The 12668-nt window shown below is 42.0% G+C and overlaps 1 protein-coding gene across 3 annotated transcripts in view; it reads left to right on the forward strand.

Moving 5' to 3' along the window:
- TLE4 (TLE family member 4, transcriptional corepressor) overlaps window positions 1–12668 on the forward strand; it is a 141300-nt gene that overhangs the window by 35734 nt on the left and 92898 nt on the right. For 2 of the 3 annotated variants that reach the window (XM_032427663.1, XM_032427664.1), the window contains exon 6: window positions 11711–11785. The exons of the other annotated variant lie outside the window; for it this stretch is intronic. In XM_032427663.1, the coding sequence (XP_032283554.1) occupies window positions 11711–11785 (75 nt within the window). The remainder of the gene's footprint in view (window positions 1–11710; window positions 11786–12668) is intronic. 3 annotated transcript variants of the gene reach the window in all.

Genomic DNA, 12668 nt, shown 5'->3' on the forward strand with positions numbered 1-12668 from the left:
TTTTGCTTCTGGATTACTGAATCCGTCATTTGCTCAGGTAAGGTCTTCTGTGAGAAGGCAAGAAGCTAACTAATGGAGTATCTGTGTGTCTCAGCCACCGAGCTGTGTGTTGTGGGCTAGAAGGCACTGGGGCACTCTCCTCCTACTCTTTACTTCTTTAGCTGTGTTGTGGCCTTGCTTTCCAGGGGAGCTGTCCATCTGCCTGCCCACCAGTGGGCATGTGCTGATGTAAGCCTGCAGTGGGTATTTGAGCATGGGTGTGTGTTATAGATAATGGGAATTACTGTGTGAATTCTTACTTGGTTTGAACTGGGTTGGATCTCAGTAACCATGGGTACCTTTCATCAGATATATATCCCACGGAGGTGCTCATATTCACAAACCATGGACCTGACTTAACATCCTGAATTCAAAGGTTCTTCTGGACCACAAACAACAATGGAGGAGTTGTCTTTCTCGCCCTTTAGCTGTGACCACAAAACCACTACCCACTATATCCCCATTTGCCTATTTCTGCTCAGGATTTGCTGTGACTAGATTGGGTGGAGTGATGAGGGAGAGTTAAGAGGCCTGTTTGCATTTCTTCGGGAAGCTGGGCCACGCTTTGCCCAATCCAGACCAGCATGTGTTTCTTCTTAGTTGAAGTAGCTCTGCTTTATGGAGATGGAGGATGGGAAGAATGTGTATATAATGCGCAGAGCTGTAACCATGCTGAGGTGTTCTACCCCAGGTGGAGGGAAGAGTTTGAACTGTCCCTGGGGTGGTATGAGACTTGGGGCCTTTGCAGGCGTAGACCCCCTATCTATAATCAGTGGTATAGCTTATCCCCATGGCATTTTCCCAGGATCTGTGGGGTTATATGCAGAAGTGGAAGGAGGTCTTGGGGGTGTTGGTGGAGCTGATTTGCAAATAGGTTGTTTTCCCTCATGAGTTGTGTTGTTTGTGTGAGCAGGCCCAGTAGGAGGAGAATGTGTAATGGTAGTGGTGCCGAGCAAGACCGGACTGGAATGAATTGGCTAAGAAAGGAGTTGTACCCCACAGAGGAAAGCCACGGGGAGACATTTGGGACTCCTTTTCTCTGCTTGAGGCTGGGAAGACAGCATCGTGATCTCACCATTTACTGTTTATTTCCCAGATTCTTTTGACATTTCTTGGTTGAAATCCTTGATTTGTGTGTAATGAAGACCTGTGTCATGGTTTTCTAAATCCTGATTCTGTGTGTATCTTTTCTTCTGCTTACTTTGGATTTAATTGGCTCTTCTTTTTTCAGTTTCTTAAGGTGTGTGTCTATTAATGTGTGGGCCACAGACATGTTTGTTCCTGTCCCACCCAGGCCTCTCTGATGTTTTGTGTCTGAACATTGCCCACCTCGTTTCATCTTCTGGGCATTCTGTGAGCATCAGACTCCTCTCTTCTGTCCTGAGGCCAGATGGACCGTAATCTGGAGGGAGGGGAGGAGGCAGGTTATTAGAGGAAGATGAATTCTATTTCCTGTCTCTTCAGAGGCATGGAAAATCACTCTTGCATGGCTGCGAGCGTCACTCGGTGCCAGGTCTGAAGGCTCTTAATCTGATCTTTTAACACCGGCTCTGTGTGTGACAGTCTCACTGCCAAAACGGCAGCTGCGGCATTAGAATTTATTTTAAAACGTTTTTATTTAAAAATGAAATGATTGTATTTAGAAAGAAGAAAAACATTCCCTGAAGACTAGTACTAGTACATATAAGGTACAGGACAGTGGTTGGAGGAATTTTTTTTTGGAATTTGACAGGAACGAGAGGTAAATTCACATACTTTTAGAAGCCCGTTGTTAATTTAGCCCCCATGCTCAGTAATGTACCTGCTTAATACTGCTTGTGGTTAGTATACCACATTTTCTAAAATTTAAAAAATACACGTATAATACTGAATGACAACTATTAAATAAATATAGTTTTAAGTGCCACACTTTTTTGGGAAATAAGTTGTGTAATTGTAGTTCAAAAGTACTTAAAGTATGTCTGTGTATTGCAGGAAACAATCACAGGAAAAATATTTTCCTGGTAGATTTCACAAAAACATTTTTTAGAATTATAGCCAATATATATTTTAATGATGTGCTTGTTGTACTCATATATGACTACTTCTGAAGTCCCAGGCATTAGGCAAAGATAACTTTTGTCATTAAAGTGAGTATCACACATAGTTCTTCTTCTTCTTCCCTTTTTTTTTTTAAGGGGGGAGTTAAGGCACGCAAATGGGAGGGGGAGGGGCAGAGGCAGAGAGAGAATCTTAAGCAGGCTCCACACTCTGTGCGGTGCCTGACGCAGGACTCGATCTCGCGACCCTGAGATCATGACCTGAGCTGAAATCAGTAGGGGGATGCTTAACTGACTGAGCCACCCCGGCATCCCTCACATACAGTTCTAAAAATTTTATAGGATCCCTAATACCAGAATTTAAAGAAGCCTCATGAGTGAGTCCTCACCTGTCTGAAGCTGTTTTTTTTTCCTCCCACTTTTGACTTTTAGGAATGGGTAAGACTGATCTATATTCTGTTGCCCTCAAGTTTCTCCTTTAAAAGGCAAATCTCAACGTAGTAAGTGGGAAGTTCTTCTCTCTCCTGCTTTGGGTCTCCTTTGCAGGAGAGGAGCTATAAATAATCAACTCCCCGTTGGCAGTTCCATAAGCAAGAGATGCCAGAATGATGACAGTTGGATCTGGGTCGAGTCCTGGCCTCTCTGTTACAAATTACATGGCTTACTCTAGCCAAGTAAAGCTGGGTGACCTTTTTAGCAAGTGGTTCGCCTCTGTAAGCCTCAGTCTCCTCATCTGTACATGAGGCTAGTTACAGCATGCGATGCATACTGGGATCACACGCGTGCCGTGTGGCACACGGTGAGCCCCTCCTGCGGTTGGGTCCTGCCAGGGCCTGCTGCGGCAGTCGGAGCAAGGCTCTGAGTTTCCTTTTTGAGAAGACCTGGGACCAGCCCTCCCTCCCCTTTTTACTCATTGCCTTTGAAAGAATGAATTGCTTATCTTCCTCTCCTATGTCCTTATAGAGGACAAAAGCGTAAATTAAAACTCAAGTCAGGGCTGTGAACTAGCTAAAAATCTCAGTGAGGCATATTTGGTAGCCCCAACGGTGATTCTCTTCTAGCTCCAAAAATTAATTTTCCAGTTTAGCAACCACCTGTCTCTCCCCAACCAGCAAGCAAATACCCAGACGGTGACAGCCCTTCAAGGTGTTCAATCTATAGAGCTGGCCTCCGAAGGAGCAGTGGTTTGGGATGTGGTCTGTATTTTGCCCACGAAGCTATCTAGACAAACAAACTTCTCAATCCAGTTGGGGACTGGATCTTTTCCAAATATCTGGTTGCTTAGCTGAAATTAGTTTTGTTTTTACACGTAGTGTATGAATGGACTCTCTTTTTTCATCAGGGATTTCAGGATATATCTTGTAGACCCTTAGACCTTACGGGGCCTCAGCAAAATTGAAGGATGCTACTAAGTACTGACTTATCTCCTGTACCCCCCACCCCCACCCCCCAACCCCTGTTTCTTGTTTCTTGAGTTACTTAAGTGGAGGCAGAACTGCTTTATGGTTGCTGGGGGAGCCCTGTGGACTCATCCTCTCAGAGCCGAGGGGGAATGATGGCAGAACCCCCAGCTTTGAGGCCTGGGCTTACCAGTCAGCAGCTGTTTCTTCCTTGTATGTGAAAATATTGATTTCATAGGAAATTTAAATCGTTCTTTTGATCACATTTAATAATAGTCCTCTGGTCATTAGAAATTTTAGGGTGTAAAAGGGAAATTAAGAGTGAAATTTTTAAGCCTTTTATTTTTATTCTTGTATTTACCTAGGGAAAAGAGAGTATTCCAACTTGAATGTGGTACACATTTAATTTTAACTCAAAACTTGGTTTTTATTACCCTGTTAGCCTATCTAATGAGTAGAACCAAATAGTATTTTCCTCTAGAATTCTGCAGATTGTTTGGGTGCTTTCCGTTGCATTTAAATAGTAGAAAATAGTACACAAGTACATCATGGTGGTAATACGTGTTGATTTAAATTCTCCAATTCCAATAGCAAGAACAGCTATGATACCTGACTTTCTATTTTTGACGTGCCATAAATTTGGTCTTTTTCATTTGATGGAAAACAAACCCCTTTTATGATAGGAGATATGAGTGTATCTCAGATGCTGTGTTTTTTGGTACCTGGGTTAATATGGTACTGAATTGCTCTGAACCACATTTTGCATGTATAGAATAATTGTAAAATGGAAGTTGAAAAATGTGATCAGTCACTTTCATATTGTGCCTCAGGGAGGAAATGAACAAAATACAGTGGTTACATGCACTGGTGGCAGTGTTCTCGCCTCATAATGGCACCCGGTTAACTCGTCTTATTGCTTGTTAACTTTGTAAGGAACCAATGGCTTGTGATAACATGGTTTGATGGAGGTGAGCTTGGCTGAAATCACCAGAGATCCCCTGATAAGTATGCGATGACACCCGCAAGACCATCTTCAGATATCGTTCATTAAATGCCAGCAGCCTTCACAGGACACCTCTGCGTTCCAGTCAGGGCCGTTCTGTCCGTGCTGGTAATCTGTTACGACAGTGCCGTATACCCAAGGAATGTCCTGAAGTGACTAATACACCTAGATTGGGGCTTTAATGGATTTTGTCCCGTTTTCGGATTCTCACATTGGACAGCCTTTCATTTAAAATCTGTTTTTTTCCTCACAATACTGAATGAGGCATCAAGGATCATAATCCTGTCCCGTGTTCCTCAGTTTGGCCAATTGACTTGTTCTGTGTGACTGTGCGTTTTAGTGACAGTTGCATTTTTGGTGAGATCCTTATGGTGGCATTATGGCCTGCTTACCCTCAGCAAGTAAATGATTCTCAGGAGGGAGAACTTCTCTGCAGGTTTCAGTGTAGGCCTCCTTTCAGAGGCAGTATTTGCCAACCCTTACCTATATGTGTCGAAAAAATTATGGTGCTTTTGAGAAACCTGCTCATTTCTTTGACTTTCAGTTAGGTGATGATTGGATTATAACTGGAGCTAAGCTTTAAAATACTTTAAGTAGAGCTTATAATGTCTAATACGGTAGCCATAGCCATGTGTGGCTATTTAGATTTAAATTAAAATTAATCAAAGTTAAGTAAGGTTACAAATTAAGTTTCCCAGTCACATTAGCCTCATTTCAGGTGCTCAGTATCCACATATATGTGGCTAGTGGCCACCAGATTATCAGCACAGATTTAGAACATTTCCAGCATCGTAGAAAGTTCTGTTGGAGAGCAGGGACTTGAGAGCTTATTGGACAGGTCAGGCAAGAATGCTCTGTCCTCAGGTGGGTGAGAGCAGAGAAGGTGAGGCTAAATGATCAGTAGGAAAAAGCCTTGCGCAGCACTTCCCAAGCCTTAGTCCCAAGTTTCACAGCTAAAATTTTTTAGAAAACCCTGCTTAGAGAAGACCTGCCATTTACCAGGTATTAGCCAAATTAAACCTGGTGGGTTTTTTTTGTTTTAAGTAATACCTGATTTCTTGTGGGACTAACATTTCTTGGGATACCATTAGGAAGGGCTGATTTGAATTTAAAACTTCTTTGGGGCCAGTACACTTGGTAGAGTTGCTAAAAAAGGCCGAGTAGGATTTTAGCCTGACTTACTGGGCATGGAGTGACACTTTCACTCAGATTTGACCTGCTTAGCCATCCCTGGAGTATTCTGTCTTGTCACCTAGAACACAACCGAGGAGTGGCCAGAGGATGAGTGGCCTAAAGCCAGTGGCCTGGGGATATTTAACCTGGAATAGAGAAAGTGAAAACAACCATTAGGCCATTTTCATGTACTTGAAGTGCACTCCAGTGGAGGAGACTGTAGAGGCAAAACTGGGTCCAGTGGGAAGAAGTTAGGAGAGTTAGATTTCGAATCAATATTAGATAGAGTCCATTATCCCCACATAGAAAACGCTTGTGCATGAGCTGGTGAGTTCCCTTCCAGAGGATCTGATCAAGCAGAGAGTGACAGACTACTTGGTAGGGTGTGACAGAGGAAACTCATCTGTTGGATATAGTAATGGCTTTTGGCCTGTGCTTGATAGTGTACGATGCCACCCTTCCAGTCCGCTCAGCCAGGGCAGCATTTAGAAATCTGTAGGCTTTTGGAAAGGTGGAGAGTCTTTTGTTGGTCAGTTTGTTGTTACGGTGCTGGGGGCACCACTGCCATCTGGGTCTCATGATTTCTAAGGCCTTTACTAGTTCTGAGTGAGTGGCTTTTTATGTACCTGTGGCTAATGAGTCCTGTGAGCAGGAAGGGCGTTCGGTCCAAGTTCAAGCAAGTTTATCTTTTACCCTAGAGTATTGCGTTAGCCTCTCCCTCCTATCTTGATTCACCTCCCTGTTGTCCAGCTTCCTTACTATTCTTTACTATCCCAGCTCTATCTTACTAAAATGCAGAACTGATAACACTCAGCTGCTTTAACATTTTTAACAAAAAATGTCTTACCCGGGGGCGCCTGGGTGGTGTAGTCGGTTAAGTATCTGACTCTTGGTTTCTGCTCAGGTCATGATCTCAGGGTTGTGAGATTGAACCCCACATTAGGCTCTGCACTCAGCATGGAGTCCGCTTGAGATTCTCTCTCCCTCTGCTCTTCCCACTCATTCTCTCTCTTTCTCTCTCTCAAATAAATAAACAAATAAATATATCTGTCTTTTAAAAAAATGTCTTATCAGGATAAAGTCTAAGTTTTCCACATATCATGCAAGGCCTGCCAGTGTTTGGCCTCCTCCTGCCTTGACAGATTTCACTTCCGCTAGTACGTGGTTCTAGAGAGCATGCCCGGGCCGTACCCATGTGACTTCAGGCGCTTGCCTTTGTTATTCTTTTTGTGAATATTTCTTCCACTTTAAAGTTTGCATGTGTGTTTTGCCATGCCTGAGAAGGCATTCAGTCCCACCTTGCTTCGTCTCTCCCAACTTTTCCCCTTACCCTGTTCTTCTCCTGCAGCCATCCACGTTCGTTCTCTTCCTTGACAGCTCCTTTCTCCTCCAGGGACCTTGCCCAAGCTCTTCTCTCTGCCTGGGATTCTTCTCTCCTTGTTTCATCCACAGAACTCTTGCACATCCTTCATGTCTCAGTTGTTGGGTCAGCTTCCACAGGGAATCTTCCTTCAGCCCTAAGATTCCATTAGGTATTTCCCCAATAAGTGATTGCGTAGGGTGCCTGAGTGGCTCAGTCGTTAAGCGTCTGCCTTCGGCTCAGGTCATGATCCTGGGGTCCTGGGATCGAGCCCCACATCGGGCTCCCTGCTCGGTGGGAAGCCTGCTTCTCCCTCTCCCACTCCCCCTGCTTGTGTTCCCTCTCTCGCTGTGTCTCTCTCTGTCAAATAAATAAAATCTTAAAAAAAAAGGTAAGTGATTGCATAGCATCCTGTAATTTTCTTCATGGAAATTATCCTCCAGTTGTGATATTACCGAGGCTCGTGAGTGTTATTCATTCACCGAGTGTCTTGTTCATGACTCTAGTCTCAGTGCCCGCCACAGTTGCCTGGCGCACAGTAGGTTCTTAATAAATAATTGAATGAATGAATAAGAAAACAAAGCCTTTCCTGATGCTCCAGGAAGTATGCTGGGCATTCCTTCCTATAACCTCCTTTAGTATTATTTTATGTCCTGCTTTCCTGTATAGTGTAAGATGCTCTATGTCTGGGTGTTCTTTGAGGAGTAGTGGGGCCATTATTCCAAGTGCTTACTTTTTCTTGTCACATGTCAGGAACATTAATGTTGTTCATTATAAAAATCCTATTTCATTTTACAACGCTGCCTTTACCCACTTAACCTCTTTACTTACCCTTGTCAATAAGGGAGGTAAGGGAGGGAGTGGGTATTAAAAAAAATTCTAAGTTGTAGCAGTTTTTTCTTGTTTTTATTGGAACTACTACATCTGTTGCCATGCCCTAAAGTATGGGCATGGCAGGTATGGTCATTGTCATCTCTTCCCCAAAACATACATTAAATACCTGTTATACATGTATTAGTGGTTTGTTAAGGTCTGTTTCTCAGCAGGCTTTGTTGGACTTATGACTTCTATTGTTTCAGTCTCTTTCTTGTTGAAAAAATTATTCTTAAGACTTTTCCTGAAAAATGCAAAAAATAATTTTATGAAAGTTAAGTAGGAAAGTGATTTAATGTATAGAATTTCATTTTAGTGCCCCCATCCATGCTTGTATTCCTTAAATCACAATATTTAATTGAGATATAACTTACACATCATAAAATCCATTTGTTTTAAGTGTGTAATTTAGTGATTTTTAGTAAATTTACAGAGTTGTACAACCATAATCACATTATAGGTTTTTTTTTTTTTTTTAAGGATTTCTTTTTTAAAATTATAAATCGCAGTATTTTAAAGAATAAATTATTGGGCTTCCCCCCCCTTCCAAGTCCCGGTTAGGGGCCCCCTCTCTCACCTTAGGCTTACTGATACATTCTTAGTAGCATTTTATTTGGTGGTGCTGGTAGAAGAAGTTCAATCCGGAGCCCCTATGTGAGGGAGCAGCTTGAGCACTAAGAGGCCATAGGACTGTTGCTTTCTGCAGATTGACTGGGGCTAGAGTGGCTGTCACCACTTGTGGTGAGGTGGCAGCGGGGAGAAGCAGGAAGTGGGAGAGGAAATGAGATGCAGGGTGGAATGGGAGGAGAGGAACAGATGGGGAAGGGGAAGAAAAGGGGAAGAGATGGCAGACGTAATGGGAAAACCATCAGGGTTCTGAGGAGATGTGAAAAACTTGCTGTGTTTTCTGAGTCAGAGAGCTTATTTGTTAAAATCAGAAATGGAAAAAAAATTCTACCTTTGGGTCAGTTTATGAGGATTTTGGGCTACTTCATCGAGTGTTCATTTTTTTTCTTTAGTGATCGTTTGCCCCTTCTTTCCTGAGGTGCGCTTCTTACAGTGTTACTAACGTGGCTGAGTGAGCAGTGGCAGGGTGTTTCTGGTGCTTTCAGAGCACACTGGGAGGAGGCATTCTTTGCCTTAGGGAGCTTCTGTTCAAAAGGTCCTTAAACCAGCAGATGATTCACAGTTGTAAGCAGAATTAGGGAAGTAAAATCCTGAACTCCAGGTAGAGTTCAGATGTGGTTATTAGCCCGTGGCCACTGCCATGAGAGGAAATGAAGGAGCTGAATCATGACTTCCATTGCCATTTTAGCTTTTTAGCAAGAGTTTCTATAGGAACATCAGATGTCAGTGTTCTGGTTCACTGCTGTGTTTCTGTTTTTCTCAGTAAACGCGCTTGATTTTAATGCTGAGCCAGAAAGATAACCCCACTGCCCTAAGGCATCTTTGCCCACGTCTTGGCAGTTGGAGTCCAGGTTATGAAGCAAGAGTTGTACAATCTTCATGGTAGAAAGGCCCCTAATAGCTGTATTTTCTGCATGTCTGTCTTACGGAACTGTTCTTTGAATGTGTAATATAAAGTAGAGGATATTACACTAATATGGAAATATTTCAGTAATATACAGAAATTGGACACAGTAAGAACTTAAAAAGGCTTTTGTTGAATGGATGCATGAGTGGAGTGAGTGATATGTGTGTCGGATGGGTGTTTGTGTGGTCCTTTGGCTTTCAGTTTCTTGAAGTTTTGAGCAGCCGTTGTTGAATGTTGGAGAGTAAAAGGTGGAAAATCCATTACCATTTTCTATCCATGTACTCACTTTGAGTATTAGAAAAATCCCAGTGTCGTCCTACATGTTGTCTTTTTCTCTGTTGTCCAAGTACTGCCATTTTTCACTACTCTGACAATTAGATTGCTTTAAATCTAAACATGAACTCTGTGCTTGTAGGTTAACATACTGGTTAGGGTAGCTTTGAGGAAAAACTGCTGTTACTGGTCACTTTATTGAGCATGCGTCTCTGTTCCTCTACTAGTGTCTTTATAAATCTTTAGGACTTTTACTTTCTTCAAACAGAGAAAGAAATGAGTTATTTCACTTTGGGAAATATTTTATTAAAGAGTAAGAGAATGGGTGGAGATATCTAGAAAGACTTTCAGGGCACCTGGGTGGCTCAGTCCCTTAAGCTTCTGCCTTCAGCTCAGGTCAGGGTCTCATGGTCCTGGTTAGGGTTAGGGTTAGCCCAGCCGGGAGTCTGCTTCTCCCTCTGCCCCTTCCCCCCTGCTCGTGCACGTGCACACACGCTCTCTCAAATAAAATCTTTAAAAAAAAAAAAAAAAAAAGACTGGGTTTGTTTCTTAGGTCCTTGTTTTGAAACTCTTACAATTAAGAGAAAAATCAACGATATCTAGTTTAATGTTCAGAGTTTATTAAAAGCTCAAGATGCAGTGATCTGTTTGACATTTTTCTTTCCATTAGATTATAGGCAAAAATACACATTTCTATTAGGAAATCAAGGGTGAAAACATCACATGTGGGTAACTAAAGCAGTTTTCTTTTCCACACTCCACACGCCCCTTCTAACCCTGCATAGCTGGGAGGTGGAAATATTGGTCACCCTAGTTGATTGCAGGAACTGGGTATATTTGAGAGTTTGGAAATGTAATATGAGGTAGCTCAAGGGGAATTTCATATATATAATCTATGGCTTAGCTTTTTGTGTGTATTAAGCAATATGCTAGCTAAGCTTCGTATTCACTTCAAATCAGTGGAGAAAGTTAGTTATATTTCTCAACTAGGATCAGTCAAAAGATTCTTCCTAGCCACACAGAGGAGTGCCTGTCTCATAGAACAGTCTTTTTGGCTCTTCATTCATGAAACCTAGTTGAAAAAAGTCCAGAGGAGACCTATTTTAGACCAAATTCGAGAATGTAGATACTAGAGTGTTCAAGTGTATTTAGTTGAGAATAATATGTATATTTGGGGGGGGTACTTGTGTACACACAAGTGTATGTCCAGAAGTGGGTGAGTGCCCCCTTGCAGAGACTTCTGTGCTACTTCATTTTTTTAATATTACACAAATTACCGATACTCCGATCTTGCTCATTCTCTTTAGAACTGAATTCTGGATAGAGGGAGGGATTTTCCTATGCTATCCATCCTAGTTTTTCCAGAAGAAAAATAAATGAAACTTGTAGGTTTTAGTCTTCTGTTGCACGGAGAAGAAACACCTGAAGTCCTTAGACTTTACTGCTAGTGAAAGTTGTACATTTTTAATCTCTTTTAAATATGCAGCCCTTCATGACAGGAATTAAAACATGAACACTTTACACATTTTCAGAAGACAGTAAATGTTTAATTTTAAATGGCCTTCTAGTGCTTACTGTAACAACTACAAGGAGAAATTTTAAAAATAAATACTTCCAGGAAATATTTTTCAGAATTTTTATGTAGATGGCAGAGAAAAGGGGGTACAAAGAAAGCAGGTGGGGGATGGGTTGTGTTGTCGTGTTTGTTAGTATTAGCGGAAGATGCTGGGCCACAGTGCACCACTGACATCAAAGTAAAATTTAAGCTGCTTCTACCAGTTGTAGGGGAGCGTCCTTCGTGGGGGTACAGTTGGTTGCTCATTTACTTCTCTGCAGTAGAGACCCAAGTGTACCCTAGACATTTAGTCAGCCACCACCGGGGGCTTTTATTTGAAATATGGAGACCCCTAAATCCTGTTTTGCATGTAATTGAAGTTAGAGGACATGTTAGGAAAAGCTGTTCTTGACTGACTAGAAAGCAAATAATTGTATTCTGTTTCTGATCTTCATTTATAGCACCAGCAACAAGTGGTGCAGGCTGTGGAACGAGCCAAGCAGGTGACCATGGCCGAACTGAACGCCATCATTGGGGTACGTGGCCTTTCCATTTTAGCTCTGATCTTAGTGTGTGTCATCCGCTCGCTTGCTCTCTCTTTTTAAATTTTGTTCCATCAAAAGGGCAAAAGGCAATAGAGGACCACAAAGTGAAATTCAGCACTTTGCCTTCTGTCTCATGTGAAATTGGATGGCTTCCTCAGAAACTTTGGATCACATTCTCACCAATTCCAGTTGACATGTTCCCAGAAATTCTCTCCTAAGGGGATTAGACAGTTGTTTTTCATAATATTTCTTTCCTTTGCAATCAGCTCCCGTTGCTGGCCTAGGCCTGAAAAGAAAGATGGAGATTGCGCTGATGGTAAAATGACCTGATTTCTTTGATCTTTCCGCAAATATAGAGTACCTTCATACTGTTTTTGGTGAAATGTACATTTTTTTTTGTATCTCCCAGCTACTCTTCCTCCTTTGTGATGAGTGTTCTTAAGGGCTAGTGTCCATTTGTAGTTGGAATACTAGATGAAAGATGTACCTTTTGGCAAAATCAGTGACCCAATTAGGAAATTCTTCCTGGTGATGGTAGCGTTAATGTTGCATAGAAATCCTGCTGGAATTCATAGGTTTGGGCAATCACTCCAACTCTGCTTAGATTTTTGTTCTTCCAGATGAAGGTAACAAGTAATAAAATAAGGTGCTAAAACTTAAGGGATAATAAAGGTGAAAAATCTTAGCTGAAAAGAGCACAATATCACATCTCTATTTATGCAGCTGGTACAAGCAGTTCCTTAGATTATTCTAATGAAGACAATACAACTATACTTTCCTCTCTCTGCCCCCTTCCAAATACTTTCTTTTGTGTATAGATTATACACAAAAGTCTTTTCTCTTTTTTTCCCCTCAGTGTATCAAACACACTTTG

This window comes from Phoca vitulina, unplaced genomic scaffold, assembly GCF_004348235.1.
Source record: "Phoca vitulina isolate PV1807 unplaced genomic scaffold, GSC_HSeal_1.0 scaffold37, whole genome shotgun sequence".
In the NCBI taxonomy this organism is placed as follows: Eukaryota; Metazoa; Chordata; class Mammalia; order Carnivora; family Phocidae; genus Phoca; species Phoca vitulina.